Source organism: Lithobates pipiens, unplaced genomic scaffold, assembly GCF_037356315.1.
Source record: "Lithobates pipiens isolate NorthernLeopardFrog02 unplaced genomic scaffold, aLitPip1_a1.2 Scaffold_25, whole genome shotgun sequence".
NCBI lineage: Eukaryota > Metazoa > Chordata > Amphibia > Anura > Ranidae > Lithobates > Lithobates pipiens.
The window spans coordinates 229,429,445-229,454,862 of NW_027507787.1; the positions used below are offsets into that span (position 1 = coordinate 229,429,445).

A 25,418-nucleotide genomic window follows, 5' to 3' on the forward strand; every position below is an offset into this window, starting at 1 on the left:
ATAGCGAAAGAGCGATATATATGTGGGGAAATAAGAATGGTAAGAGCTTAGCCAGGATACTGAGGAAAAAGAAAACTTCATCGAGAAAATATTAGATAAAAATAGTGAGACCAAGTATAAGACTAAAGATATAGCGGAGGTATTCAGGGAATACTATGAGCAACTATACTGGGTTAAAAAAAAGGAGACAGAACAACAAGAGAACACCAGAAGGGGGAAAATTTAAGAATATATAATAAACGCCAAGGTCCCTAGATTATCACAGGAAATAGCACAGGAACTGGAGTCCCCTATAGCAGTATCTGAAGTAAACCAGGCAATAAAAGAAACCACAGGAGGGAAAAGCCCGGGCCCTGATGGCTATACAATAGAATATTTTAAGAAATTTGGGGAAATGTTGTCACCAAGGCTATGTGCGTATTTTAATGGCCTAGATATAAACTATGGTCTGAGTAAGGAAGCCTCTCTAGCAATTATTACTACAATACTGAAAGAAGGGAGTGAGGGCTTGATATGCTCAAATTATAGACCAATTTCATTGTTAAATAATGACATAAATCTGTTTGCAAAAATACTAGCTAGTAGAATGAAAAAATTTGTCCCGAACCTGGCCCACCCTGACCTAGTGGGGTTTATGGTGGGGCCTAGAGGGAAGAGATAACTTAGTGACGACACTATTGCTTCTCCAGAAAATTCAAGAGTGCAGAATCCCCAGTCTGCTTTTATCAATAGATTCAGAAAAAGCTTTTGATTGAGTAGACTGGGGATTCATGATGGGCACACTGAAGGAAATGGGATTTGGTACCCGAATCCTGAGTTGGATAAAGACACTTTATGAGTGTCCAATGGCAGTGGTAAGGGTAAACGGTAACTTGTCTGACCCCTTCAGGATGTACAATGGGACTAGACAGGGATGCCCACTTTCACCTATATTGTTCGTGTTGACATTAGAACCACTGTTGGAGTCAGGCCGCGTACACACGCGCGGACTGTTCGCCCAACTTTGTCCGCTGAACAGTGTTTGGGCGGACAGTCCGCTCGTGTGTGGGCTTTCAGCGGACAGTTTCAGCGGACAGTTTGACGGACAAGGTTTTTTCTTAAATTCCGTAAAACTGTCCGCTGAAACCTTGTTTCAGCGAACAGTCCGCTCGTGTGTAGGCTTGTTCGTCAAACAAAGTTGCGCGCATGCTCAAAGGATTTTCACACCGAAAGCTATAATGCAGTGTATAGGACGTCGTATTTTTCGTCCCGTCGTACGTGCCGTTCACGTCATCGCGCACGGTTTCAGCAAACTGTTCGTTCGTCGTGTGTGGCCATGTCCGTCCATGCTAAGTGTGTACGCGGCCACAGTGAGGAAAAATCCTGATATAGGAGGAATTGAGGTCGGGGAAGAGACACATAAGGTAGCCGCATTTGCGGACGATGTTCTATTTTATGTGACGAAAACCTAGAATCTCCATACCAAACCTGGTAAAGATGATCGAGCAGTACGGAGATTTATCAAACTTAAACTTAAAATAAACTCAAAGAAAACAGAAGTGTTAAATGTCAATACGAGCAATAGGGAAGAACAGGATATTAAGGGTGAATTTCCCTTCCTGTGGAAGAAGGAAATTAAATATCTAGGCATAAAATTGGTAGCCTCATTAAGGAAAATCTATGAGATAAATTATATTCCATATTCCATATATTGGATGAAGTAAGAGAAGACACGAAAAAAATAATGATGAAACCATTGTCCTGGTTTTGCCGGATAAACGCCCTTAAGATGATCATACAACCAAAAATATTATACAAGTTACAGATGTTACCGATATATATCCCTCCAGTCTATTTCAATATCATTAAATCCTTAATAACCAAGCTCATTTGTAAAAATAAGAAACCTAGAATAGCCTTAAAGGTATTACAATTGGGAAAAGAGAGGGGAGGTTTAAAGGTACTGGATTTTAAGAAATATTATGAATCTATAGTGTTAACACGGGTGGCGGAGTGGACAAAACTAGATAATGAAAAGAGATGGGTGGTAATAGAACACAGCTCTGCAGAGACACGATTAGGAAAGGAAATTTGGATACCCCCAAATCACAAACATAATAAATGGAAATACAATTCCCCATTAATGGCGTTAAAAGAAAATAATTTATTTCCACCAGGGAAGAGCACTATGGGGGGACATTGGATTAGAAGAGAAGACATTCAAGTGAGACAAATAATAAAAGCGGGTAAAATAATCACCTTAGAAACACTACAAAAAAGGGAAGGAGTATATGGATATAGACGGATGGCGGTACCTCCAGCTTTTCTTTGTATATAATGTTTTATATTTTTTGTATGGAAAAAAATGCTAAATAAAGAATTAAATATGTGAAAAAGAGCCTGCAGCTCCACCTTCTGGTTTTCATATGAACATACAAAATATGCATATGCTGTATTTCATATTCACCTAATAGATTTTTTTTTTAACCACTTCAGCCCCTGGGAGATTTGGCTGCTCAATGACCAGGCCATTTTTTGCAATATGGCACCGCGTCACTTTAACTGACAATTGTGCTGTTGTGTGATGCTGTACCCAAACAAAATTGACGTGCTTTTTTCCCACAAATAGAGCTTTCTTTTGGTGGTATTTGATCACCTCTGCAGTTTTTATTTTGTCTGCTATAAACAAGAGTGACAATTTTGAAAAAAACACAATATCTTTTACTTATATATATATATATATATATATATAATCTATAATATTGATTGGTTTGCGCAAACGTTATAGCGTCTATAAAATAGGAGATATATTTATGGCATTTTTATTATTATTTTTAATTTTTTACTAGTAATGGCGGCAATCTGTAATTTTTATCGGGACTGCGATATTGCGGCGGAGACAAATTGGACACTTTTGACAGATTTTTGGGACCATTGACAATTATACAGTGATTAGTGCTAAAAAAAATGCACTGATTACTGTATAAATGTCACTGCCAGGGAAGGGGTTAACACTAGGGGGGCAATCAAGGGGTTAAGTGTGTTCCCTAGGTGTGTTCTAATTGTGGGGGGATGGGACTGTCTAGGAGGAGAGAGAAATCGGTTTTCATACTTAGTATGAGCACACGATCTGTCTCCTTTCCCCTGAACGAACCAGGATTTGTGTGTTTACACATACAGATCCCGGTTCTCGCTCTGTCACAAGCGATGGCGGGTGCCCGGCAGTCATCGCGGTCGCCAGGCACTTGCAGCGGCTCCGGTCACACGCTGCAGGCGCCCCTAGTGGCCAAAAGGAAAAGCGTCGTAAGGTAATGTAGATTTGCCCAGCCGAACCAACCTGCCGCAGTAAAACTGCGGTGGCTGGTCCGGAAGTGGTTAAAATTTGTATGTTTTAGTCCTGACTAACAAAAGGCATATAAAGAAAATATATGGAAAACCACTATGTGATATGTGACCATTATGTAATAACAACAACATTTTTAAATAATATTATGTTTTGTTCTTTTTTTTCCAGATTTAAGATTGTAAGAACAAAACTAGATCCTGGTGAAGCAGAGCACGTTTACTACAATGATGAAGGTTTTAAAAGTGATAGCGGAAGATATAAAAAGAAATGGATTTGCAGCAACAGGTTTTCAAATCATTCTCCCTAACGCATATAGAGATTATTTAAAAAAAGGCCTAATTACATTCTCAGAGAATCCTAACTGCTATGCAGGGTTCCAAAAACCTGGGATGCAAAGAGTAACAGCAGGTACCTGGGTTACTTCTTCGGTAGCGCATGGAAAGCAACAGCTTGGGTTTACCGGATCTAGATCTCTCATGCACAGCTGGTACATCAGATTGAAGTAATAACCATCACTGGGGTCTAGTGCTCCACCACTCCAATTGTTCTGGTTTTATTTCTGTCTCCAATCCCACTGGGAAGCTTTTCTCATAGTTTTTGTTCTTGTAACCATTTTCTACAGATTTCAATGGAACTGCAAGTGAGGAGAAATTGTCCTATGAGGACCCCTCTTCTGGTGATCACTGTCTCTAGGCATATTTGCCATCACCTTCATTAAAGTTTATCTCGCCTCTTGTGTCTCCGAAACAGGAAGTGAGAAAAAATCTCCCAATTGGGGGTATACTGTAGGTCAGGGATATGCAATTAGCGGACCTCCAGCTGTTGCAGAACTACAAGTCCCATGAGGCATAGCAAGATTCTGACAGCCACAAGCATGACACCCAGTGACAGAGGGATGATGGGACTTGTAGTTTTGCAACAGCTGGAGGTCCGCTAATTGCAGATCCCTGATGTATATAGCAATACAAGTTTGGTAGAATTTCTAGCCATTCCCTAAGCTACTAAAAAGTAGAAAAAAAAAAAAGTTTTGAATGAAGCTTCACCTTTAAAGTCCAACTGAGCATTCATTTTAACCACTTTCCGCCCAGCCTATTGTCAAATGGCGGCTTTACAGGACATTCGCCATTTTAGGTGGATGTCATATGATGCCCTTCCAGGACACGCTTTGTGTACACCCCACAGCCCATACTGCAGTGTGATCTGTCACTGTCATCTGATGACTGATCAGTGTACCAGCCCGCTGCCGGTACCATGTGATCGCTGTGACCAATCACAGCAGATCACATGACAGTTGTAAACAATGAATGGCTTATGCCGCGTACACACGAGCGGACTGTATGGCGTACTTAGTTCGTCATACAATCCGACGGACAGTCCGCCGTACTTTCCACTGAACAGACTTGACCACACACGGATACTCAAACAGTCCGTCGAAAGCTTGCGTGATGACGTGTACAGCACGTACGACGGGACTAGAAATAGGAAGTCCAATACACAGCAAAGCACCCTTCCGCCGTTTAAATCCTTTCTGGGCATGCGCCATTCTTAGTCCATCGAACTAGCATACTGACGAGCGGATTGTCCGCTGAAACCAAAGTACGACGGACAGAATTTCGAAAAATCCGAAATTCTTAGTACGCCGGACTGCACACTGAAAAAGTCCGCTGAAGCCCACACACGAGCGGATTGTCCGCTGAAATGTATTTCGACGGACTAAGTACGCCATACAGTCCGCCCGTGTGTACGCGGCATTACTTTTATGCCATTCACTGTGAAAAATTATGTTGCTAGCTGGAATTGATCACAGCGATCACATGGTACAGGCAGGGCCAATCATAGCTCATCTGTAACGTGTAAAATAGAGAGGGTAGAACTGGCGCTGTTCTGGAGTGCAATATTACATGCCCCTCTACAACATTCGGATGGTCCCAATACAATAATACAAAAATAAAATTAAAGTGTCTCGTGCTTAGTGTAAACCAAATATGTGCAAATACTGGCAATGTATATGTGTAGCAATATATAAACTCCTACTAGAAGTGGCAAATACTCTGCAGACTGTTATCTCAGTGTAATTCATATAAATCAATATAATGCACAAACAAATATATATATCTATAATCTACAGTGCATTTACTAAAAATGATATATAAATGCTTTCATAAAGTGATTAGTGCCCTTCATATTAGTGCCTGAGTGATACTCCTATGCATCAATCTTAACAAACATATGTATTATAAAAGTGCTCATAAAAAGTCCATATTTTAAGAAGGGAAACATGATGGCATATATGGATAAAAAAGTGACAGGTACCCTTCAAATCTGTGCTCTGTGCTTCTTATAGGTGCTCTATAGATATTGTACTCATAGTAGTCCATTATGTGTCACTTACCTGACACAGGAGCCAGCGAAGTCACCACTGTCCCCTGTAGTCCGGAGCCTCCATCTTCTCGGTGGGTCTTGCAGCTCCGCCGCTGTCATTCAGCGAAGCCGCGATGACGTCACTCCCGCGCATGCGCACAGGAGCCGCCACTCGCGGAATATCGCCGTTGACAGCGGCGCGCTCAGCATGTGCCGTAGACAGCGGTGCCTGTTTTTCTGCAAATATCTCCTAAACCAGGTAGGTTTAGGAGATATTTCTTGGACCTACAGGTAAGCCTTAATCTAGGCTTACCTGTAGGTAAAAGTTGGTTGTAAGGGTTTACAACCACTTTCAGTAACAATGGTTGCTTATACTAATAATATTCACAGGAATAAGCAATCATAGCATGTCAAAAAAAAAACCCACACATCATGATCACTTCCCCAGAGTAGTACAGTGATACTGTGGTAACACTGTATTGCTCTGGTCACAGTGTGTTAAAAAATTTTGCACACTGATCACCACCACACCAGTCATATAATGACGCTGTACTGCACTGGTAACAGTATGTAAAAAAAAGTATTTTTTTTCATTTCTTCATTTTCCAAAAAATTATGACAAAATATTACAAATTCAAAAAGCTTCCCCTTTCTACTAAATACCACAGACTGTCATTTGGGGGGTATTTGGACGGTTCTGACATTTATGGGCCTCAAGAAATGAGATAGGCCGTAAGTACATCAGGATTAATCAATTTTCAGATATATACCATAGTTTATGGACTCTATAACTTTCCTACAGACTAAATCAGTTACGCTGATTTCGGTTATTTTCACTAAAGAAATGTAGCAGAATATATTTTGGCCTAAATTTATGAAGAAGGATTATCTATTTGCAAAATTTCATAACAGAAACAAAGACTTTTTTTATTTTATTTTATTTTATTCGTTTATTTAGCAAAAAAACACACGACCTAAAGAAAGCTTTATTAGTGGGAAAAAAAAGGATAAAAATGCTATATGGATACAGTGTTGCACAACTGCGCAATTGCCATTCAAAGTGTGAGAGCGCTGAAAGCTGAAAGTTGGCCTGGGCAGGAAGGGGGTGAAAGTGCCCGCTACTGAAGAGGGCAAATTAGCTAAATACATTCCAAGGTGTGAAAGGTCTTGCAGTCACAACCTGAATCAAAAAACTGGAATATGAATAGTAGCTGATAGTTGCCAACATCCTTTAACTATAGGTAAATAGGAAAACAAATCCTTTTTTGCTGTGATCGATGGGGAGGAGACATCCGAGGAAGAAGATATAATCTAAAGGACATATCAGCACAAGGGACACATCCTAAAGAAGGCTAGTAGTGCCCCGTGTGCTGTTTTTTTTTTTTTTTTAGCAAGATGTAGGCTTTAATAAAAATTCTGTGCTGAAAGAAATCCTTTCTATAGTCCAGCCAAGTAGTAACATATGTTTTAAATGTATATTCTCATGTTGGAGTGTGCTGTAATACTGGGATACTTCATTGCAATATGTGTATAAAATACTACTGAACCCAAATATATTGTATCTCCAGGTGCAACTGTACCACCACTGTAACTTACCTGTAATAATCAATAAAAACATTGAACAAGAAATATGACTATTTTTACAAGGTCTTGGATTTCCCATTGCAAAAATTGATTAATAACATCTAGAATGGTGATGATATGGGATATTCAGGGCTGTCTTTAAGGCAGGGCAAAAGGGGCAGCTGCCCTGGGCTCTGTCATTGTTGTGGGGCCCAAAGCAGCTGCCTCATACTTGCCAACTATCCCAGTTTACATTCCCTTGTCCCTTGAAGTTTTAGTCCTGTGCTGCTACTAATGCTGCCCAGCTCTGCCCTATTGTTGTGTACAGATGACTCACCCTCAAACCCTGTGTTTACATGTAAATACTGGCATTCATATGTAAATAGCTGAAGCCAACTGCATTGATATGTAAATAAAGGCAGCATTCATAGGTATATCATGCCCCCCTGCAGTGAGGAGAAGATGTACTGTAACCTATAGCAACCAGTGAGCAGTATTACTGTACAGCAATCTCTAGCAGCCAATCAACAAGCAGAAATGTGCTGTAACCTCTAGCAACTAATCAGTGAGCCTTAAGGAGTGCTGTAACCTCTAGCAACCAGTCAGTAAGCAGTAATGATATGCTGTAACCTCTGGCAACCAATCACAATCGCTGCCTGATCTGATACAGAAAAGTGATTTTAAGTCTAGCTGCTATTTATTGTATGTCTCAGAGAAGGTGGAGAGCGAAATTGCATGGGGGAGAGAGGGGCCCTAAGAAAATTTTTGCCCAGGGTCCAATCAATATTAAAGACGGCCCTGGGGATATTGGATGTGATCTTCCCGTATTACTCTGTATTGGGGGTGATCTGTGGTCTGTACAGAGTGTCTGTATGTTGGGAGGAATCTGTCAGATCTTCAGGGATCTCTTCTGACAAATCCAGCTGTGTTTAGATAGACAGTCATCCTTATTATATCCAGAACCTGCTTCCTGCCATACGCAGTCTCCGGAATATTCCTCTGATATCTGTAATCTGGGTAATAAATAACAATGAGGAGTTATGAGTATTTATTGTTTTCTGGATGAACATCATTCATATTCTCAGTGTAGATGAAGAGTCACTTACAGGCCGGGATTATAGAGGTGACCGTCCACCCATCTCCATCCATCTCCATCTCTGTACAAACCAATCCAGAACTTTCCATCTCTTTGTTGCTTGATGGATTTGTTTATAAACTCCTGGGAGAAGAGAACATCATCTGTCACCATCCAACCACAGACATCGGACACACACATTGGATAGAAATCTGAAGATGATTGGTCTATTCATCATTTCTAAAAGCTCCATTGTGGACAACCCCCCCCCCCCCCCCCCTCAACAAAAACAAAGGATCCCTGAACAGGAATTATTTGTCAATTTCCTAATATTCCATTGGAAATACAATCATTTTACATGTCTATTCTTTTATATTAAAGTAATAAAAAATCACATACAATATACAGGGTAGGTGCTCATTAACTGTAAATAGAAAGCATCACCCAATAATATCATCAGATGTGGAATGAATGATCTTTTTGGCAGGTAAAATTGTCCCTGTTTATGGAAATTTCTTGTGCTGTCACAGTGTACACATTACAATCTGGCCGTACAACCCTCATACAATCAACTTTATATTTACCATGACTATGTAATATAACCAGTTCAGCTATTGTACATTTATACCCCTATGGACCGGAGGAATTTTTATATTTCTGATATCGGCCCTCTAATTTGTCATGATTTAAGATAACAAAGTAATCATGTTTTGTTTTTTGGGGACAAACTGATTTCTTTTGGCAATATTTTTTGATAATTTGTCCTGTTTAAAATTAGGGAGCTGACATGTTCCCTCTGCGTTTCTTCCGGGTATCGCGTCTCCAGCGCTGTGAGTGGCTGTGCGCGGGAGATTTCTTCCCGGCAGGGTCCGGTGACCGCCGGGCTTCCAGCCGGGAATCCCCTGTGCGCATGCGCCACTGCAGTCAGCGGCGCATTGCGAGGGGAATATCTCCTAAGACATACAGGTTTAGGAGATATTTTTTTTACCTACAGGTAAGCCTTATTATAGGCTTTCCTGTAGGTAAAAGTCCCCAAAATGACTTTACAACCACTTTAACCTCCCTGGCGGGGTGATTCACTCTGGATTTAGGTACTGAAAGCGGTACAATTATTTTGCATGGAAATTTGGTGTTTTATATTGTAGTCCTGTAATTCTTAGGAATAACGCTCTTAAATCTGTTCAAACCAGAGTCTAGCAGACATCCCGGGTATGATAACGTTTATAATATAATAAAGAATAATAAAAATTATTCAATAATGTAATCAAATCCTAAAACACTGAAAAAGGGACACGTTTTGGTTGCTATGGGCAATCTCCAAATTCCAGGCAAAAAAAACTGTATTTATAATATAAAAGTGCATGCAGGGCACTGCACAGACCACTAGGGACAAAGGGGGTGTGTCATTTTTTTATACAGTACTGTAATCTGTAAGATTACAGTACTGTGTGTGTTTTGTGTGTTTTTACTTTTTTGAATTTGCCGCCGTTCTCCGCTCCCGTGCGCCGTAACGTCACAGGGAACGGAGCTCGTGGCACTTGGCACTGTGAATCGAGCGGAGGACATCACTGGATCCAGGAGACAAGGTAAGTAACTCTCACTGTGTCCTCCCTGTATCCAGCGATGCGATCCCGAGTCTGGCTCAGAGCAGTGGCGTAACTAGAACCTTCAGGGCCCCGATGCAGGAAACCATGGCGCCCCCCCCGACCTCCGGACAGGGCTCTTTTCTCCGAGCCCGATGGTGGAACACCAGGGCCCAGTCCCAAGTGGGTGGCTGCATATAAAGGAACCGATTTAAAAAACATCAATTACAGCCACTGTGCCCATCTAACGCCACCACTGTACCATCTAATGCCACCACTGTACCATCAAATGTCACTACTGTGCCCATCAAACTCTGCCGCTGTGCCCATCAAATGCCACCGCTGTGCCCATCAAATGCCACCACTGTGCCCATCAAATGCCACCACTGTGCCCATCAAATGCTGCTACTGTGCCCATCAAATGCTGCCACTGTGAATCCCCACTGCCCGCTCACTGTCTGCCCGCCACTTACCGTGTCTTGGTGGGGCAGCGGGTAACGGCCATGAGCAGGGTCCTCCATGCAGCTACTGCCATCCTCATCTCCCGTCCTCTCCTCCTGATGGGCGTCCAATAGCTGTGTCTATCGTTTCAGCCAATCAAGTGATGGGTAAAAGACCCGCACACCTGATTGGTGGAGAGGCGGTTCAGTGTTAGGAAAGTGAATATTAATTCACTTTTCTAACACACCTGGGTAGACTGTGAGCGTCAAGCATGGCGCTCGCAGTTCACCTATTTTGAAGCCTATTATAGCCCATGGCTCTAATCAGGCTCTGCAAAAACACCCCCCACCGCTGTAATTCAGGCACCCGGCACCCCAAAAGGAACCAGACACCTAAATATGGGGGTGGCAGCGGTGGCCATGGATAGATTCATGCTATGCTATGCATGAATCTATCCATTGGTCATAGAGGGGGTGGAACCTGTGCACCCTTTTGGATGCACCGCCACTGATAAACACATGCACACACACATGCATACATACACATACATATATGAACACACACACACATACATACATGCATGCTCTCTCACACACACACACACACACATACATGCATGCTCTCACACACACATACAAGCATGCTCACACGCACACACACAAGCATGCTCACACACACACATACATGCTCACACACATACATACAAGCATGCTCACGCACACACATACAAGCATGCTCACACACACACACACACATACATGCATGCTCACACACACACATACATGCATGCTCACACACACACGCATACAAGCATGCTCACACACACACACAAGCATGCTCACACGCACATACAAGCATGCTCACACGCACACACAAGCATGCTCACACACACATACAAGCATGCTCACACACACATACAAGCATGCTCACACACACGCACATACAAGCATGCTCACACACACACAAGCATGCTTACACGCACACACAAGCATGTCACACACATGCACATACAAGCATGCTCACACACACATACAAGCATGCTCACACACACATACAAGCATGCTCACACACACATACAAGCATGCTCACACACATACATACAAGCATGCTCACACACATACATACAAGCATGCTCACACACACGCACATACGAGCATGCTCACACACACGCACATACGAGCATGCTCACACACACATACATACAAGCATGTTCACACACACACACAAGCATGTTCACTCATACAAGCATGCTCACACACACACATAAAAGCATGTTCACTCATACAAGCATGCTCACACACACACATAAAAGCATGTTCACTCATACAAGCATGCTTACACACACACATACAAGCATGTTCACTCATACAAGCATGCTCACACACACACATACAAACACAAATACAGTAGATAGGCTTATTTAAAAAAAACAGCAGACATTTACCTCTTCCTGGCGGGTACTGCACTCTAGGGGGAGACAAAGAGCACACACTGCTTTCACTAAGCCTAATGTGAGGATCTGCCGCACAGTGCCAATTTCAGTTCGGCTGATGATTGTGAGCTCCTCTCAGCCTTCCCTCCTATCGCAGAAGTACAGGGGGCCCGGTCGCCATGGCGATCTTGGCGACCCCTATAATTCCGCCACTGGCTCAGGGTTACCGCTCCTGTCAGTAAAATCCCAACCCGAGCCAGACTCGGGATTACCGCTATGGGGGTTAAGAAACAATAGTTAAACTGAGAAGGTGAGGACAAAGTTAATTACGGCTGATTAGGTTTAAAGTGATTGTAAACCTCATACATTAAATATGAACAAAGCATATCCCTTTATAGTGTACAGTACTTGTCTCAATTAAGTGCACTCAGGGGTTGATTTACTAAATGCAGGTTGACTGTACTTTTCAGTTGCTCCAGAGCTTAGTAAATGAGGTAAAGTTTCCTTTTGCAAAAAGTACCCAATCGCATGCACGGAAAAAAAACAAAAAAACTTTTTTTTGCTTGCACATGATCGATTATAGAAAGTCAGCAGAGCTTTTGCTCATTTATCAAGCTCTGGAGCAACTGCTCTTGCAAAGTGCACAGTGTATTTTCCTTTAGTAAATCAACCCCTATGTGTCACTTTTACATGCTACTTTGTTCCTCTGCTATCAGCATGAGTCACTTCTGACAAGATTCTTCTGACACCAAGAGAAAAAAAGGTGACGGTGGAGGAAGCACTGTCACACAGCCTGCAATTGACAGCCTCATCTCTGTTGTTGTGTGCTATGTGACGGGGTACATGTCCCTGGCCGCTCCTCCAGTATAATACAGAGTGATGCTGAGTGATGTTGGTAAAGGTTGTTGGGTGGTGGGGGAAAAGAGCTGCACATAAGACATGCATCCTAAAATCTCTTTTTAATTTTTAAGAATGTATCTGTTATGGTCAAAATCCTCAACTGGATAATGACCTACCTAAACAGTCCAACTGGTTCGCATTCAATCAAACATGCCATCACATTACATATTATATAGCAGTGATTGCTGTATAAATGACAATGGTCCCAAAAATGTGTCAAAAATGTCCGAAGTGTCCGCCACAATGTCGCAGTCACAATAAAAATTGCTGATCGCCGCCATTACTACAAAAAAAAAAAATTATTAATAAAAATGCCATAAAACTTTCCCCTATTTTGTAAACGCTATAACTTTTGAGCAAACCAATCGATAATCGCTTATTGCGATTTTTTTTACCAAATATATGTAGAAGAATACGTATCAGCCTAAACTGAGGGGAATTTTTTTATTATATATAATATATTATAACAAAATGTAAAAAATAATGAGTTTTTTTCAAAATTGTTGCTCTATTTTTGTTTATAGCGCAAAAAATAAAAACCGCAGGGGCGATCAAATACCACCAAAAGAAAGCTCTATTTGTCAGAAAAAAAGGACGTCAATTTTGTTTGGGAGCCACGTCGCAGTTAAAGCGACGCAGTGCCGAATCGCAAAAAGTGGTCTGGTCTTTGACCAGCAAAATGGTCCGGGGCTGAAGTGGTTACTCTAAATGAATGATTGATTGTATAATCAAACTGACACATATGTGGCCACAATTAAGGTGACATGTCATAGTGTGATCTCATCTGTTCTGGTCATTCCTGTATAATAATCATGCAGATGATGGATTATATCATACCCCCTGTTGCGGGTCCTCTATGACCAGTAGATCGGCTCCCATCACTTCACACACTTCCCGGCTCTCCTTCCATGTTCTGCGATCTCCACCAGATGAAAAGTAATAACAGTTCTCTCTGTGCCACAACCAGCCACCGGGACACACTGTGCATTCTATAAGAAAATGTTTTAAAAGAGGAATATTGGATTTTTTTGGGGTGGGTCATACTTATCTAGTTGTATGCTGCATCTGTCCCCCACCGACTCTAAGGCCGAGAACTGAGCGATCAATCACCACCAATCACTCGGTTCTCAGAGCTCCCTGAGCAGAGAGCTTCTGACTGTCATTCACCACTCTCTGCTCTGCCCCCTCCTCCCCAAACTCTCTAGAGGGTTGGGCTGTGGAGGGGGTGGCAGCAGCTGGCTCAGGCTCTTAGTGGCTCTCTGAGAGGCTGAGCCGGGCAGATCCCAACCATATGGTTGTGATCTTTCCTGAGCCTGGACCAGCTCTGTGACCAGGGCCATCTTTAAGGCAGCTGCCCTAGGCCCTGTCATTGTTGGGGGGCCCAAAGCAGCTGCCTCCTATATGCCAACTATCCCGGTTTAAATTCCCTTGTCCCTTTAACTTTTAGTCCTGTGCTGTGTCCCAATATCTCAGTGTGAAGTGCTGCTACTAATGCTGCTCAGCTCTGCCCTATTGTTGTGTACAGAGGACTCACCTGCAGACCCTGTGTTTAAACAGCATTTTTGCTTGCACATGATTGGATGATGGAAGTCAGCAGAGATTCTGCTCATTTACTAAGCTCTGGAGAAACTGCACTTGCAGAGTACACAGTCTATATGCCTTTAGTAAATCAACCGCAAAATTCCCAAACCAGCATTTAAGGAACACACCTGTGCAATGTTATAGCTGAACTCCAGATAACAACAATTATTACAGTTATTTGTAAATTAGAAGTAATTTTATAAAGTGTTAATTATTAAAGTGTATGTTAACTGCAACTAGAACATAGTTGCCAACAGTCTCAGATTGTCCGGGACATTCCCGGAAATCACACAGAGCCTGTCCCGGGAAGATTATAGGCTCTGCCAAGACATCGGGAGTTTGCCCATATGAATAGACAGGCTGCACATTCCTGCCCTACCTCCTCCTACCTACTCCCCCAGTAGCTTTGGGCACTCATAGGTAGGGATGAGCTTCGTGTTCGAGTCGAACGTACCTTCGACTCGAACATTGGCTGTTCGTGCGTTCGGCGAATTCCGAACGTTTTGGCCGTTCGCGTCAAAATTCGAGTGACGCGCGCGCGGACCACAATGCACTGCGTTGGCGCAGTGCATTACTGCCCGATGATTGGCCAAGCATGCACTGTGACCCCGCATGCTTGGCCAATCGCAGCGCCGGCAGCGAGGAGAGCCATGATTGGCCACAGGCATCCTGCCTGTGGCCAATCATAGCTCAGGCTGTGTAGTGCACGCCCCACACTATATAAGGCCGCCTTTGAGGCGGCCTCGTGTAGTGTGTTAGTTAGCATCTGAAGCAGTGGGTGTTCTGTGTACCTTCAACACAGTACACACCAATCGTTTTTGGCTGATTTCCTATCTTGCTGCTGTGTAGTGGTTGTTGTCTGTGCCCTGACTGCAGTATACACCACTATATTCACCTCACCTATATAGCAAGTGATCTAGCTTTAACCACTTAACAACTGCCCATTGCCGATTAACGGCTTCAGGGCGGTTGTTTAACTCTGAGAGGCCGTTAATTAACGGCCTCCCAGAATTCTGCTCTCGCGTGCCCCAAGGTGTGCGCACTCGAGAGCATCCGTGACCGCCGGGTCCTGCATCACGGATCACGGTAAACGGCCGCTCATAGCGGCCGTTTACCACGTGATTGCTCCGTCAAATGACGGAGTGATCACTTGGAAACAAACCGGCGTCATAACATGTTCCTCCCTCCCCTCTCTGTACCGATCGGTACAGCGGAGGGGAAAGAGATCGGTGTCAGCAGCGATGTGGGCTGCATCTGCAGTGCCCACATCGCTGCTCACCGAATTTAACCCCTCAATTCCCTGCCAATACTCTGCAATACCAGTGCATACTCTGCAGTACCCTGCCATTACTCTGCAGTACCCCGCCATTACTCTGCAGTACCCCGCCATTACTCTGCAGTGCAGTACCCTGCCATTACTCTGCAGTAACCCCCATTACTCTGCAGTAACCCCCATTACTCTGCAGTACCCCCCAATACTCTGCAGTACCCGCCATTACTCTGCAGTACCCGCCATTACTCTGCAGTACCCCCAATACTCTGCAGTACCCTGCCATTACTCTGTAGTACCCCGCCAATACCCCGCCAATACTTTGTAATACCCTGCCATAAATTGCCATACCCAGCCATACTCAGAGATACCCAGCCATACTCGATGATACCCTGAAATACCCAGCCATAGACGCCCCCCACCCCTCACCGCCCTCCGGTGCTTCTACCAACTCGCCAGTACGATCAAAGCCAGAATCTTTTTTTTATTTTTTATTTTTTATTTCAGGCTTCCCAGCCTAGAGGTGAGATGTGGGGTCATATTGACCCCCCAGATTTCACTGTAAAGAGGACCTGTCACCCCATATTCCTATTACAGGGGATGTTTACATTTCTTGTAATAGGAATAAAAGTGATCAAAAATATATTTTTGGGTAAAAAAATGTCAAACTAAAATAAATAAAGTAAAATGAACAATAAAAAAATAAAATAAAAATTAAAGCGCCCATGTCCCCATGTGCTCGCATGTGCCACACATGTGAGGTATCGCCGAGAATGTTAGAGCGAGAGCAATAATTCTAGTCCTAGACCTCCTCTGCAACTCAAAACATGTAACCAGTAAAAAAAAAATTTAAAGCGTCGCCTATGGGGATTTTTTAAGTAGCGACGTTTGGCGCCATTCCACGGGCATGTGCAATTTTGAAGAGTGACATGTTTGATATCTATTTACTCAGCATAACTTCATCTTTCACTTTATGCAAACATTGGGCTAACAAGTGGTTAATAATAGAGCTTGCAGTCAGTAGTGTTAGGAGATTGCTGTCTGCGTGCTCTGTACCCAGTACATACCGCTATAATATAGGGCAGGCCCCTACTTTCAAACATCCAACTTACAAACATCTCCTACTTGCAGACGCAAGGAGACAGCAGCAAGTGAGATGAAAAAAGATGGACGACAAAACAAATTATACAGGGGTGATAACCCTTCCCTATGTTTTCCAAAAAGCTTAAAAATAGTTTTTTTGACTGGAGCTACACTTTAAAAATGTACCGGTTGAAAATGACAAACAGATTCAACTTAACACAACAAACCTACACAGTCCCTGTCTTGTTTGCACCGCCTGTATACTGCTGTTCTGAGTATATAGGGCCTGGGGGCCACACGCATTTCCTTTTTTTAATATGGGTATGGGGTTCCCCTTAATATGCGTACAAGACCCAAATAGGCTGGTAATGGGCAGGGAGGGCTACCCATGCCATTTTTCTCAATGATTTTCAACCATATTGCAGGAACCAGATATAACATTAAAACCGCAAGCAGTTTTAACCACTTTCAGACCGGACCAATTTGCTGGTCAAAGACCAGACCACTTTTTGCGATTCGGCACTGCGTCGCTTTAACTGACAATTGCGTGGTTGTGCGACGTGGCTCCCAAACAAAATTGATGTCCTTTTTTTCCCACAAATAGAGCTTTCTTTTGGTGGTATATGATCACCCCTGCGGTTTTTATTTTTTGCGCTATAAACAAAAATAGAGCGACAATTTTGAAAAAAACGCATTATTTTTTACTTTTTGTTATAATAAATATCCCCCAAAAATATATAAAAAAACATTTTTTTCCCTCAATTTAGGCCGATACGTATTCTTCTACATATTTTTGGTAAAAAAAATCGCAATAAGCGATTATTGATTGGTTTGCGCAAAAGTTATAGCGTTTACAAAAAAGGGATAGTTTTATAGCATTTTTATTAATAATTTTTTATTATTTTTTTTTTTTTACTAGTAATGGCGGCGATCTGCGATTTTTATTGTGACTGCGACATTGTCGGGGACCCATCGGACATTTTTGACACATTTTTGGGACCATTGTCATTTATACAGTAATCACTGCTATATAAATGCAGTGATTCCTGTGTAAATGACACTGGCAGTGAAAGGGATAACCTGTGGGTGGCAGTGTAGGGGTTAAGTGTTCCTAGGGGTGTGTTACTAACTGTGGGGGGGTTGGGCTTTCATTTAGTGTACACTGATCTCTGCTCCAATCACATGGAGCAGAGATCAGCGTCACTAGTTTCTAGGCAGAATGGGAAAATGTTGTTTATACAGCATTTCCTCCATTCGGCCGCTCCGTGAGACGATCGCGGGGATGCCCGCGGCGATCGAGTCCGCGGGTCCCGCGACCGGACTCACGGGGGTCCCGACCAGCGCGGGAGCGCGCCGCCGGCGGCGCGCTCCCGATGGCACGGCGGCAACGAATATTGGACGTACATGTACGCCAATATGCCTGCCCGTGCCATGCTGTCGACGTACATCGTCGTGCGCTGGTCGGGAAGTGGTTAAATGGTGTTATTTCCGTTTAATGTCATTTTGTGCAGGGACTGTTCTAAACACGGGAAACACGTGGCACTTCACAGGCATACTACAGACACCCCCCAGGCACCATATTTAGAGGAATATTTCACTTTTTTTTTTTTCACTTTAATCGTCATTAAAATCAGTGCTCCCGCCAAAACTGCCCTTTTTAGAACACTATCTTGCATATTAGCCGTTAAAATTAGCACTTTCCATTTCGAACGTTTGAGTCCCATAGACTTCAATGGGGTTCTAACGTTCGTACCGAACGCGGGGGTCGTTCGCAAGTTCTGGTGCGAACCGAACCGGGGGGTGTTCGGCTCATCCCTACTCATAGGGACTGTGGGAACATCCTCTAGGCGGAGCCTGCCTCCCCATTGCTTTCTCCTACAGTTTGAGTAAGCAGGATGGGGTGGGACTGGCCTTGGAGATCGCACCCGGAATAGATGATGATAATGGGAAGGTCCATTCATCCCTATGGACAGAGATATTTAAACAGACTCTATTTGGCCACACCCCCTTTAAGACACGCCTAATGTATAGCGTAATTTAACAACTTAAGGACCAGAAAGGATTTGCCCCCTTAATGACCAGGCCATGTTTTACAATAAGGCACTGCGTAATTTTAACTGACAATTGCGACGATGTATCCAAACAAAGTTGACACCTTTTTTCCCCACAAATAGAGATTTCTTTTGGTAATATTTGATCATCTCTGCGGTTTTTATTTTTTTTCGCTATAAACAAACAAAGACCGACAATTTTGAAAAAAAAAATAAAAAATATTTTTACTTTTTTGCTATAATACATATCCGAAAAATAAAAAAAAATATATATATATAACAAATTTATTCATCAGTTTAGGCTGATATATATTCTTCTAACATATTTTTGGTAAAAAAAAAAAAAAAACACAATAGATGTATATTATATTGATTGGTTTGCCAAAAGTTATCATGTCTACAAAATATGGGATGGATTTAGGGACTTTTTCTTTTTTCTTTTATTGTTTCTACTGGTTATGGTGGCTATCTTTGATTTGTAGCGGGACTGCAACATCGTGGTGGACAAATCTGACCCCAAATGACACTTTTTGGGGAACAGTGACATTATTACATTGGTCAGTGATATAAAAATGCAGTGATCAATGTAAAAATGACACTGGCAGGGAAGTGGTAACACTAGTGATCAAGGGGTTAACTGTGTTCCCTGGGTGTGTTCTAACTGTAGGGGGGATGGGCTGCCAGGGACATCACTGGGAACAGTAGATCTTTGTCATGTCATATGTCAGAATGGGGATCTGCCTTGTTTGATCCCCATTCTGCCTGTGTACTAGGCGATTGCAGTTGAGTCCGCCCGACCTGTAGGCATTCTGCCGCAACCGCCCGCAACTGTGCCTGCGCGAGCCGACATACAATGACAGCGATTCACGCAGGGGAGCCAACTACAGCGGGCGGTCGTTAAGCGGTTAAACCATGGCAATTAATCGCCGCAGCGTGCTTAGCACCCCACATATTCTTTACAGATAGGCCACACCCACAAAATGAATGCTCCACCCCTCATTTGCAAATGACTCCGCCTACACTGGCTTTCTGCAAAAAGGTGCCCCTAAAACATTTCTGGAATGTTGGCAATTATGCTAGTGTAAGAAACCAATGTAATGTAATATAAGCCTAATGTTTTTCCTTATACAGCAGTTCTTAGTCTGAGAGAAGAAGAGGCAGCATTAGGAGCCATTCATATCCTGACAAGGGACGTGCTGACAGAAGGAGAGAGCAGAATGACAGAGGGAATGGTTGCTTTGGCTTAGTCACTGTCCTACCCCTGGGGTGGGGCAGTGACCACACTGCATTGCTTAATTGCAATTGAGAAAAAAAATCAGGTCACTAGGCCTATGAATACATTCACAGGTAAAATGGAGACCTTCTTCTCCTCTAAGTATTTGTGATGTCATACTGATTTTAAAAAGCAATTCCAGGCAACAAATAGAAGCATTCAGTGAGGATAATGCCTTCCAACTAACACTAAGCTCCTGTACACACGGTCGGACATTCTGCCAACCAAATCCGTCGGATTCTGTCCATCGGATTTTATCCGTCGGATCTTGTCCAAAACTGTTGCATACACACGGTCGGACTAAGTTGTCGAAAAATCCGATCTTTCAGAACGTGATGACGTAATTTCGTTACGATGGGACTACGTTCAGGCTAGTAGCCAATAGCTTTGATGTAGGAATTTGATCTGAGCATGCGTGGCACTTGGTCCGATCAAAATTCTCTACACATGATCGGAGTATGTCCTATTGGACCAGTTGGTCGGAAAATATTTCCAACAAGTTGGAAAATTGGGTCCGACGGATATTCCGACGGAATCAGTCCGATGCATACCACACACAGTCTGATTATCCGTCAACGCGGTCCGATAGGACACATTCCGACGGATTCTCCGACCGTGTATACAAGGGCTAACCATGTTAAAATCTGAATTTTCACTTACTTCCCAGTAATCCATTGCAGCTAGATTTTGACAGATCATCAATTAGTGCCAGTAGGGGGCAGTAGGAGTATACTTCCTGAGCCTGCGCTGTGTAACTCCCCCTCTCAGTTCTTCCTCCATCACCGGCCACATTATCACTTCTCATAACTGGATCTATTCTGATAGTCAGTGTGAGATAATGGACAGATCTCTGATCACACAGGAACCTCTGGAGGGGTCCTTGTAGAAGCACGACGAGAGGATAGATAATAGAGGTGCTAATCGTCTAGTATGTGTTCAGAATATTTCTTTTTCATCCTTAGTTTAGTTTTGTTCGTTTCAGGGGTTGGAGGTTCTCCTTCATCAGAGCATAACATTGATAAAGCTGAATATTGACTGTGGTAATAGATATATAAACTAAAAGGGGTAAGACTGAACAACTAACTGGAACAAGTGCATTTCCATACCTGCCTTACCTGGGTTCTTCATTGTATTTATAAATGACCCCAGTGTAGATTTCATATCTATCATTTTCCAATCCAGGGGCCTTTTAAAGACCTTAAACACATTGGCCAACTTTGCTGACTACAATGATTTTTGGATTTGACAGTTTTGTCATCAAACCTCTCCTCATGCTCACTTTTACAGGCTTGAATTTGATTGGTGGCTGGCATTTTTTTGACACCAGGCTTTCAGTACGTGTGAGATGACAAGGAGCCTGCTGTGAGTGTTCCAGTTTTTGAAGTTAGATCAACCCAGCTTCACCAGATTAAGGTCAAAAGGTAATGGTGGGGACTGGTTTATTATTATTATTATTCTTCACGATTTATATAGCGCCAACAGTTTACGCAGTGCTTTACAATGTATAGGGGGACAACACAATTACAGTACAATACAAAAGGTACAGGAGGGCCCTGCTCATAGAGTTTACAGCATAAAGGGAGGGGGTGGTGGTACAAAAGGTAATAGCTGCAGAGAATGATTTGATGGGGGTTAACACATATCTTGGTGAAAAACAAAATTTCTGTAACACCCTCTACCATAGGTAAGTGCTAGAGTGAGGATTTTTTGGTAAGAGGCTGTCAGTACAGGTAAATTTAGGCAGGCCTATGCTTCAGGCTAGGCCTCTTTGTTTTGACCTGGTGGCAGGGAGTGGTTAGTGTAGCAGTGGGTGTGACCACCTGTGCTTCAGTGCTTGGGCGCCTTCCCTGCTTCCAGAAAAGAATGTTCTGCAAGTGGGGCAGGGCCTAGAACTGGAGTGGCAGGCAGCTCATGTGAGGAGGCCTGACCAATCCCCAACTGGAACTGGCAGGGGCAGGCTTCCCATATAAGCTCAGGTAACAGTTCGGGGGAAAGTGGAGAATGGAGTACTAGACAGCAGCAGGAGGTACCCCCATCTTTGCCTGGGAGAACTGTGAGGGAACTTCACCCTTACACGGTTATGGTAAAGTCCTCATCATTACACAGTCATTGATGAGGAGTTCCTGAAGCAGAGGGGCAGGAGAAGCTGTCAGAACGTACGGTCCGGTTAAAGAGGAAGTAAACTCTCCCACTCTGATGCTTCTTTTCATTTAGTCCATTATAATAAGTCATTATCAGACTATAGCCACTGTAATCCAGCCCAAATCGCATATTACTTACTGTTTAAAGAAACTTTAAAAAACTTGTTTCCAGGAGTTAGGCAGCACCATCTTAAGTATTGTTTTCTGAGTCCACAGTGGAGTGTATTTCCGCCCTTACATTGAGTACTTCCTGTACTGTTAACCAAGCCTCCTTCTCAATCCAACGTTTCTATGGCAACCCTGCTTCCCTGTTCATAGCTTACTTGTTTATTTCATAGTATTTACTTGTGCCAATGTCTAATGTTTCCCTCTGTCAGACTTATCAGCTTCAGTAATTGCAAAGTTTAGACTGTATGTGAGGCCACATGGTGTGTAGGAGGAAGCTCTGAGTGATTAGCAGAGTTTAGTGTTGTGCCGTAGGAAGTCCTGATAACAGATAGACAAGCATATAGAGAGTGTGCCTTAAATCAGGGGAGATCTGGGCATGCTCAGTGACTTCGTTCTACAGAACAACAAGGATTACAACAGTACTAAGCAAGTAAGGAGATATCTACAAGCAGTGTTCATTAGGGTTTTTTATGCTGATTTACATGGGACAAAGTTGTGGGGGGGGGGGGGGGGGTTTACAACCACTTTAAGTTCTCCATCATGGACTCGAGGCAGAGAAAGGCCAGTGAGTGTACCACAGTGGAGAGCTAAATGTGGAGACATGCCAGGAAGTCTGGGAGAGAACTTCATCCTTACACGGTCATGGATGAAGTCCTCTTCTTTACACGGTCATTGATGAGGAGTCCTGGAACAGAGGAGAGACTGTGGGGAATGCTGTCAAATCGATGTGGCCCGAGGGCGCAGGATTTGCAGGCTGGACTAGCTGGGAACAGTATTCCACCATTCAACACATGCTACTAAACTAATAAGCCTCCGGGGAGAGGTACTGCAGACCTCTGGCGTAGTAGCAGCAACTATTCAGAGTTAGCATTAGAGACTATTCAGAGTGGGTTCTTTTGCATGTAGAAGAGCATGTGTCAAGAATCATAATGTGCTACAGAATAAGTTTGTGCAGGAGGGAAGGATTCCTGGGAGCAATAGCCTGCAGGAGTTACACAGAGGAGGAGCAATAATCTGCATGGTGATGCAGGGAAAAGACTGTAGATGTTATACATGTGCATCTTCTCTTCAGGGCTCAAACAAAGGTCTAATTTATAAATATGATGGCATAGTATTTTGATCTATGGGCATCCCATATATCCTTTCCCCCAACCAAGTTACATTCCCCAATAAACAAAAACAAAACAAAGAAAATGACTGTTCATTGTCTCAGAAGCGATATATGGAGGTCTGACAGCAGGGTGATATGGTGGATGTTAGTTACTAGTGGCAACACACCGCTACATTTGGAGGTCCCACCGAGATTAAGCTGCTGGTCGTCGCCCCTAGCAACCATCAGAGAGGGAGGACTTTGCCCGTTTTGCCAAGTTTGGGGTTTACCTTCAAAATTGACTTTTTCCACATTCTGTTGCCCATAGCAACCAAATCCAGGTTTGTTGCCAAGTGTTGCCCATAGCAACCATCCAGAATCAGTGCTGCCATCACGCCCCTGCACCCAGTTGCCTCAGTGGACACTCACTACAGTGATAAACCCTGCAACCAGTGACTGTAACCATGTGCTATCACCCTTGGAAGCCACGGCGAGTGATCACGCTCCGGATTACAAATATGTACAGCGCTCTGTATGGCGTGGGCATTACACGCTGCATTACAGAAAATTCAAGTGACTTTATTAATCCTGCTTAACACAGTAAAATTAGTTTGTGAATGTCTGCTGTTGCCCCTAGTAACACGGTCAGTCCCATACAGTAGAATGTTACAGGAGAGACTTTACTATGTTAATGGTGATCGCTGTATAGTTTGCCTGCCTTCAGTTTCCAGCCTCAGTGATGCAGTTTCTAAAAAACTCCAGCCTGGACAGTGCCTGCAGTTTATCAGTGCCTGCCACCAAGTGTCATTACAACGCATGCTGCTTGAAACCTGCTTACAGTTCCTTGCATGCTGAACCAACGAGCGCATGGGTGGAATCACGCCCCAGCAGAGAACAGTGAAGGAGATCAGCGTGCTGCGCGCCAGACTTAAGGTGGATGAAGATGGCGGAGGGCGGTTGGAGGATGCCCGCTATGCAGTGGTTGTCTGAAATGCAGGATCGGGTACTGGTGGATACTAGCATCCAGCTGGAGCTCTGTCGAGGACTTGCCTTGGGGGTGATCGGAGGAGTGGAGCTGTTGTGTGTGCTATGCCCCAGGTGACATATACACACAATCGGGGTCAACGCCTGGTCCCGGTGCGGTCATTGTGGGAAGCCATTAACCCGCTTAGGACCGATCCAGCTGGTGTCGAGATACTATTCCATACATCTGCTCACAGGACTGTGCATGCCACAACCGCAGGAAACTTGGAGGGCCAGAGAGGGCCGAGGATCACCTGCCAGTGACGGAGGAGAGCTGCCATCAGGTATGTCCACCTTAGAGGTCCTGGACATATTGGAAAAGAAGAATGTTGCGGAGACCCGTGGCCTGGCCAGGGGCCCAGAGGTTGTAGGAGTCAGTGTGCAGCCTCCGATTGATCTCCCCAAAGAGTCGGCACCAAGTAAAACCCTTGCTGTGCCCATCTGGAAGGAGCCCATGTTGCAGGAGGAGGAAGGACCCTCAGGTAAGCTGGAGGAGGTGAATAAGGGCCGGGTCATTGACTGGGGTTCGCCCAGAGTATTGGAAAGGTTTGGATCAGTGGAGAAACTATTCTCTTGGTCTTCCCCAGAAGAGGGCTCCAGTGAGGAGGAGTGGGAGACAGGAGAGTCCCCATCTGCAGGTACCCCATCTGAAACAATGGAGGAACCACAATCCCGAGGAGGGCCCCCAGTGCAGACCAGCAGACTTTTTGTCAATCAGCCTACCATTACCCAGACCAGGGTACTCAAATACAGGCAGTGGGTCATCAAGGTCCCAGATGCCTGTGTCCTGCCTGGAAAGGGAAAACTTAAAGAGCTTCACCGGCTCTTCCTTTTCCAGCAGGAGCTACAACGGAGGGTTGCCTTTGAGTGGGGCTTAGATTATGCATATGTCCCAGCCCAAACTATGGATGTCATTGAAGACTCACGTGGACAGTGGGAGGATGACCTGGTTTGGGACTATTTGCATGTGTCCAAGCCGCGCCATGTGCCAGAAAGTGAGGTCTGGGCCTGGTTTAAGGACATTCAGCAGGAATGGAAGTTGGGCGTGCCATCTACAA

At 43.8% G+C, this 25,418-nt stretch overlaps 2 protein-coding genes across 2 annotated transcripts in view; one reads left to right on the top strand and one right to left on the bottom strand.

The window, feature by feature from the left end:
• LOC143930938 (C-type lectin domain family 2 member H-like) overlaps positions 1-7,315 on the top strand; it is a 53,390-nt gene extending 46,075 nt beyond the window's left edge. Inside the window, exon 9 of the mRNA XM_077455629.1 lies at positions 3,494-7,315. Within this exon, the coding sequence (XP_077311755.1) occupies positions 3,494-3,632 (139 nt within the window). The 3' untranslated portion in view covers positions 3,633-7,315. The remainder of the gene's footprint in view (positions 1-3,493) is intronic.
• The window catches only part of LOC143929838 (killer cell lectin-like receptor subfamily B member 1B allele B), a 57,999-nt gene continuing 39,189 nt past the window's right edge, over positions 6,609-25,418 (bottom strand). Inside the window, exons 5-7 of the mRNA XM_077453813.1 lie at positions 13,518-13,669; positions 8,356-8,468; positions 6,609-8,262 (exon numbers count right to left, since the gene is read on the bottom strand). Of these exons, the coding sequence (XP_077309939.1) occupies positions 8,139-8,262; positions 8,356-8,468; positions 13,518-13,669 (389 nt within the window). The 3' untranslated portion in view covers positions 6,609-8,138. The remainder of the gene's footprint in view (positions 8,263-8,355; positions 8,469-13,517; positions 13,670-25,418) is intronic.